Here is a 6,868-nt window from a genome sequence, read left to right as displayed (position 1 = left end):
TACCATCTACTAATCATTTACAGAAGATGCACCACAGAGAGGAAACATATTTTATTTAAAAGCAACAAACCTTACAAAATTACAAGATGGGGGGGTCACAACGTTACGTACATACAGGCAAGACTAGCTGTCTATCAGTCTTCGAGGTTATGGACCTGGTTTGTGTCAGAAATGGCACCCTTTTCCCTATATAGTACACTACTTTTGATCAGGGCCTGCATAGGGTTCTGGTCAAAGGTAGTGCACTGTGTAAGGAATAGGGTGCCATTTCAGACGCACTCCTGGATATATAGTTCTGTACATCAGAGAGCTGCTGTGATGTTGGTATTGGACTGGTTTTGGGATTCCAGCCTTTGGCCGTGTTCCAGACCGACTACATTGCAGTCGCTTGCCAGATCTCAATGGCTGCGTTCCAGACCGACTACGTTGCAGTCGCTTGCCGGATCTCCACGCCTGGATAAGTGTTTAACATGTCAGCTAACCGCATGTGCTCAGTCGATGACGTGGCGCAGAACCATTTGTTGCTGTGTGTAGCGCGACTGCAATGTAGTCGGCCTGGAACGTGACCAATGTTTTGACTACCTCAGTATAGTGTTACCTAGGTTGGAGTTGGCAGTATTGGACATGTTCTGTGTGTGGCACATGGTATTGAATGGCATGTTTGTGCTGGCTTGTATTGTAACACCCCTGAGGTATGAGAGGTATCCATTTACATCAATCCTGATACTCGACCAATGACCTTCTCAGAATGCCTGACGTGTCGTTTGTGATTGGCTGTACCAGGTATCGTCCAATGACTGGGGGAGAACTCGGTATTCTAAAGTGGCTCCCGTTCCTATGTCACTTTCCTCTCATTCTCACTGGAGATACTATTAGTACGCTGCTGACCTGCAAAATGAATATTCGGGTCAGGAGTGTCCATATAGCCTTTACTCATTCTCACTGATCTAAAGGGGGAGGACAGACAACAGCTTTATGAAGCTCCACTGCTAATCTAGTAGGGCCAAACACCACATCCCTCAAGGTTAGGGTTATCATTTTGTTTTTAGGTTCCATTGCTAAACTAGTAGGGCCCGATCCTGAAACACTCTCTTGCGCCCTGCCCCTCGGACATCGTTGACTTTCATGACGATCTGAAAGGCCTGGACGGGTGTAATCAACATCCATATACAGTACCCAAACCCCAGCCATATTGATCAATGCTCAGTCAAAGACTAACACCATGGAAGTCACTTTAAGAATACAATCGACTCTGTGTGATGTCCATAAAATGACCATCAATTCCGTGTAAATGTGTACAGGTGCGTATGGCGGTCGTGGTGGCCCCTGTGGGTCCTTCACACCTCCTCTGGGTCCTGGGGCCCCTCAGTTCCCTGTGTGGGGTCTGGGTGGAGCCTGAGGATGGGCTTGTTACACATGGGGCACACGCTGCGGATCTCCAGCCACTTCAGCAGGCACCTGGATAGGACACACAAAATACACTGAGGTTTCCTTAAAAGTGTAAAACCTGTTCAAATATTATAGAGATGCATCCTTCATTTATTCTGTCTGTCCTTCATTCCTTTTTCTTTTCCTTTCTTCTGAGCCAATCATTGATCTGACAAGGATGTTAACTTCAAGGAAGGGAGGATGGAACCAGAAGGATTTATGGTGTAATCATGTTAGTTTCAGCTGCCTCTTGAATTTCATTATGTTGACATTTTGTAGGCTTTGTCTATAAGGAGAGTCTGATGGTTAACTCACTTCTTGTGAAATGCGTGCGAACACGGACACACAGCTAGCTCATCTCTGGTCCGAAACTCTTCCAAACATACGGCACACGTTTGCTTTAAGGGCAAGAAGAAAAATGTGTGTTACTGTGTGTGACTACATCTACAAGAAAAATGATTGAGTCAACCCGCCCTGAGTTAAATACATCTGAGTTCCCATTCAAACACTCAACACCAGGTTAAATAAAAGGCATTGCATCGCCACGGGGGTTTCCCAAATAGCTAACACGAGCCACACAGAAATGGGTCAGAAAATGTTACATTATTATCCAAACGATCTGCATTGAAATAAAAACGTCACACAGAATAACACGACTTACTCCTAGAAGGCTCAGCTTCTTGCCTGCCCCTTTAAGAACCACCTATTGAGAACGAAAAAGAATCAAAAAAGCAGTTTGTACATGTGTTAGAGTGAGCTATAAGCTGCTTGACACACACAGGTATCGGTACAAATCCAGGGTTGACGTAATGAAGGTTAACTATAAAGAGTAGTGGGCGTTGTGTTTCAACACACGCTGACCACAACAGACAGTGTGAAATACTGTAGAAGTAGTTGAACCCTGGTCAGACCCCAGTGCTACATGTGCTCGTGTAGTGATAGGCCTACCTCATTGTAGCTGAACTGCTCCCTCGTCCCTTGCTGTTTCAACCTACAAAGAGACAAATACAAAATGGTTGTGTTTAAAGATGGAGTCCGGGAACTTAAGCGCTTACAAATTTGAAACATATTGTGCGAATTGGAATTCATAACATTTATTATTTGGGGGGGGATAACGCACACGAAATGGATGACGTAGTACACAATTGGGCACAATTATACAAAACCGCTGTAGCATCACTTTAAAATGCAGGGTATTCCAATGGCCTATCTTATACAGTGCCCTCAAAGTATTCACACCCCTTGACCTAGACAGGCACTGCATGCCGGACTTGGTATTTATTGCTTACATTGTATGGTGCTTTGTTAAAATGTAGAATATAACGACTGATGCATTAACAGTGTAATATATCAACATAATGTAATATACAGTAGCAGTCAAAAGTTTAAAAACACATACTCATTCAAGGGTTTTTCATGATTTTTACTATTTTCTACATTGTAGAATAATAGTGAAGACATCAAAACTATGAAATAGCACATATGGAATCATGTAGTAACCAAAAAAGTGTTAAACATATCAAAATATATTTTATATTTGAGATTCTTCAAAGTATCCACCCTTTGCCTTTATGAGAGCTTTGCACACTATTGGCATTCTCTCAACCAGCTTCACCTGGAATGCTTTTCCAACAATCTTGAAGGAGTACCCACATATGCTGACAACTTGTTGGCTGCTTTTCCTTCACTCTGCAGTCCAACTCATCCCAAACCATCTCAATTTGGTTGAGGTCAGATGATTGTGGAGGCCAGGTCATCTGATGCAGCACTCAATCACTCTCTTTCTTGGCCAAATAGCCCTTAAACCGCCTGGAGGTGTGTTGGGTCATTGTCCTAATGAAAAACAAATGATTGTCCCACTAAGCACAGACCAGATGGGATGGCGTATCGCTGCAGAATGCTGTGGTAGCCATGCTGGTTAAGTGTGCCTTGAATTCTAAATAAATCACAGACAGTGTCACCAGCAAAGCACCCCCACAACATCACACCTCCTCCTCCATGCTTCACAGTGGAAACCACACATGTGGAGATCATCCGTTCACCTACTCTGCGTCTCACAACAAGACAGCAGTTGGAACCAAAACTCTCAAATTTGGACTCATCAGACCAAAGGTCAGATTTCCATCAGTCTAATGTCCATTGCTCATGTTTCTTGGCCCAAGCAAGTCTCTTCTTCTTATTGGTGTCCTTTAGTAGTGGTTTCTTTGCAGCAATTCGACCATGAAGGCCTGATTCATGCAGTCTCCTCTGAACAGTTCATGTTGAGATGTGTCTTTTACTTGAACTCTGTGAAGCAGTTATTTGGGCTGCAATCTGAGGCTGGTAACTCTAATGAACTTATCCTCTGCAGCAGAGGTAACAATGGGTCTTCCTTTCCTGTGGCGGTCCTCATGAGAGCCAGTTTCATCATACCGCTTGATGGTTTTTGCGACTGCACTTGAAGAAACTTTCAAAGTTCTTAATTTTCCGGATTGACTGACCTTCATGTCGTAAAGTAATGATGGACTGTCGTTCCTCTTTGCTTGTTTGAGCTGTTCTTGCCATAATATGGACTTGGTCTTTTACAAAATAGGGCTATCTTCTGTATACCACCCCTACCTTGTCACAACACAACTGATTGTCTCAAACGCATTAAGATGGAAAGAAATTCCACAAATTGTCTTTTGACAAAGCACACCTGTTAATTGAAATGCATTCCAGGTGACTACCTCATGAAGCTGGTTGAGAGAATGCCAAGAGTGTGCAAAGCTGTCATCAACGCAAAGGGTGGCTACTTTGAAGAATCTCACATATAAAATATAATTTGATTTGTTTAACACTATATTGGTTACTACATGATTCCATATGTGTTATTTCATAGTTTTGATGTCTTCACTATTATTCTACAATGTAGAAAATAGTCAAAATAAAGAAAAACCCTGGAATGAGTATGTGTCAAAACTTTTGACTGGTACTGTATATAAATAATATCATAGGCCTATAATATGATAATACGTAATTAAATAAAGGCTCTTGAAGCATAATAAGTGAAGCCTCCATGTGGATAAGTCTACATGTTAATATCCTGATTGCAATGGCAACCAGCCAGCAGCCATCTTTGTTTAGGTCCTTCCCCCTACGGTTTCCAATAGGTGACACAGCCACAAAGTCATAATTCACTATATCGTAAAAATGTATGAGCACAAAAACTAGCTTTTTGGTCTTAATTTAAGGTTAGGCATAAGGTTAGCAGTGTGGTTAATGTTAGGGTTAGGTTTAAATTCAGATGTTCAATTGTAGAAATAGGCAGGGTTTATCACTTTGTGGCTGTTCCAGCTAGTGATGACCCTACATACCTGAAGAGGTAGCAGCAGAAGATGAGGCTGAGCATGAAGACGAACAGGCCGATGCCCAGCACTATCACGTAGACATTGAGCGGCAGGTGGTAAGTGGTATCCATCTTGCTAAGTCCACAGTACTTCTCAAAGTGCTGGAGACCTAAACCACAGGCATCCTGAAAAGAAGAAAAATATTTGCACACAGCTTGTTGTCATGAAAGAGGTTGTCAAAACAATAGAGGGACTTCAAACGAAAACATGTCACAGCTTACCTCACTTACCATATAATGGAAGTGTTATAAATACTCATATGTTTTCCCCTCTCAAAACAGAGGAGCCTGGGACATATCCCCACATGCAAACGGCTCACAGCTTCTTGTTTACACACCTTTTAAAACAGGAGAGAGAGACACTAAAATGGATCACAGATGATCTCGCTGATTCACTTCTCATGTAGGTGTTATAACTAGAGACATATTTATATTTGGACTAATATATTTCAATCTAAATATAGGGCTCTTGTTATAACGACATTGCTTATTGTATGGTATTCCTCCCTTAGACAATACATCTCCATTATATCCTCCATGTAGGACACAAGAGCCACCGACATGTGTTTTACTATCTAGGGATGCATGTTAGAAAGCCTTGTATTGACAATTCAAACGACAAGGTCAATATTTGGTGAGGAGGGAGGGGGAAGTGACCGCCTGGTATTTGGCTCTCATCCCACCCATACTGCTCTGTATTGCTCTGCTCTGACTGGAGCCGAGGCACGTAATTGGCAGTGAACTAAACCAACATGGAGTACGGTGGCTCCACTTCCGTCGGTACGCCATCTGTTCCACAGACTCCCCTTCACAGACTAGGTGGCTGGCCTGTGGGCTGTGTGTGTGTGTGTGTCATGGGTGGGGTTGGTTGGGGGCTTTAGCTAGCCTTTTCATGAACAGACACACAACACTCTAGGGACTGAGGCACCATTTGGCAAGACAATGGTAACCAGGAAGCACCACTTCCACCCATGTGTTCTGTTCTTGTGAATTTGCCTCACCACGGACGAGATGCCCCCTTACCCCCCTCTCTTTGCCAGTCTGTTTTAACGGCCATGGCCGTGTCACTTAATTTGGAGTGATAGAACGGGTACAGCTTGAGCACAGTGGGGGGTATGGGGTCATTCATTTGACATTGGGGTACAGGGAGGGGGGAATGGGGGGGGGGGGTTAGAATTGAAACGTGGTGACATAGACAGTTTATTTTCTCAGATGTAGAATGGACCATATGCAGAGACCGGCTAGGTATTGAATAGTTAAACAACCTCTAGTAGTACTGTTAGTTACATGATGGTTGCTATGTAGCCTATACATAACTAACTAAACATGACCCTGGAAAATGGAATTATTCTGAGTGCCGTTTCACCCTTTTGACAAACTCAACTGAACCCACATGCAATTTCGTCATTTCTCATTTCTCAAGCATATCAATTACAGAAACCCTGTTAGCAGTAAGTAAAGAGTTGAAGGGAGAGGGGAGAGTTATAGTAGAACACACAGGCTCTGTAAGCTACGGACTGCATTACATTGACTTGGCAGAAGGTTGAGGAAAAACACTTACCGTTACACCATTGGAATGGTTGCATGAAATCTGACTCCCAGGACTGCAGCAGTAAATCCAGGCCCTGTCAGGAGAAGGCGAGACCTGTGTGAGGGCCAAACTACCAGGTTACCCCGACGCCCGGAAGCCCAAAATCAGTCTCTAAACTGGGGCTAAAAGAAGACAAACGAGTCGCTGGGGTGGTTTGAGGTTGTGGTGGATCGTCCAAAAACAAAACCATGAAGATGATCAGAAATCGAGAAGATTGTGCAGATTCTGGCTGTGCGGTTTTGTCCACTCAGCAATCCATGCGCGACATTCCCAAATCTGGATTAGCTCCCGAGGGTTAGGATTGGGAGATGTGGGATTGGGAGTGCTGCAGTCCTCCTGTGTGCTCCTTCTCCTCTCTCAACATTGACGATGACGTCCAAGTGATGACTGTCTGAGAGAGACGAAGAAATCAGTTTAGTCACATGGCTCTTACCTCATGTCAATGTCCACTGTTGAAGTGGTGAAATCTGCTCTCAACACTG

General features: G+C 43.5%; 1 protein-coding gene across 1 annotated transcript; it reads right to left on the bottom strand.

Annotated features, from left to right (window-relative positions):
* Window positions 1-36: 36 nt before the first annotated feature.
* Window positions 37-6,824, bottom strand: LOC106564628 (RING finger protein 122). The gene is made up of 7 exons (XM_014130795.2): window positions 6,820-6,824; window positions 6,357-6,456; window positions 4,764-4,921; window positions 2,377-2,419; window positions 2,090-2,131; window positions 1,744-1,826; window positions 37-1,458 (listed from the first exon to the last, which is right to left on the bottom strand). The coding sequence occupies exons 1-7, from the start codon at window positions 6,822-6,824 to the stop codon at window positions 1,338-1,340; spliced, it is 552 nt and encodes a 183-aa protein (XP_013986270.2). The 3' UTR covers window positions 37-1,337.
* Between the last annotated feature and the right edge of the window lie 44 nt (window positions 6,825-6,868).

This window comes from Salmo salar, chromosome ssa12 (genome assembly GCF_905237065.1).
Source record: "Salmo salar chromosome ssa12, Ssal_v3.1, whole genome shotgun sequence".
Lineage (NCBI taxonomy): Eukaryota > Metazoa > Chordata > Actinopteri > Salmoniformes > Salmonidae > Salmo > Salmo salar.
The sequence above is the reverse complement of the archived record's forward strand: the minus strand, read 5'-3'. Positions and strand labels throughout refer to the sequence as shown.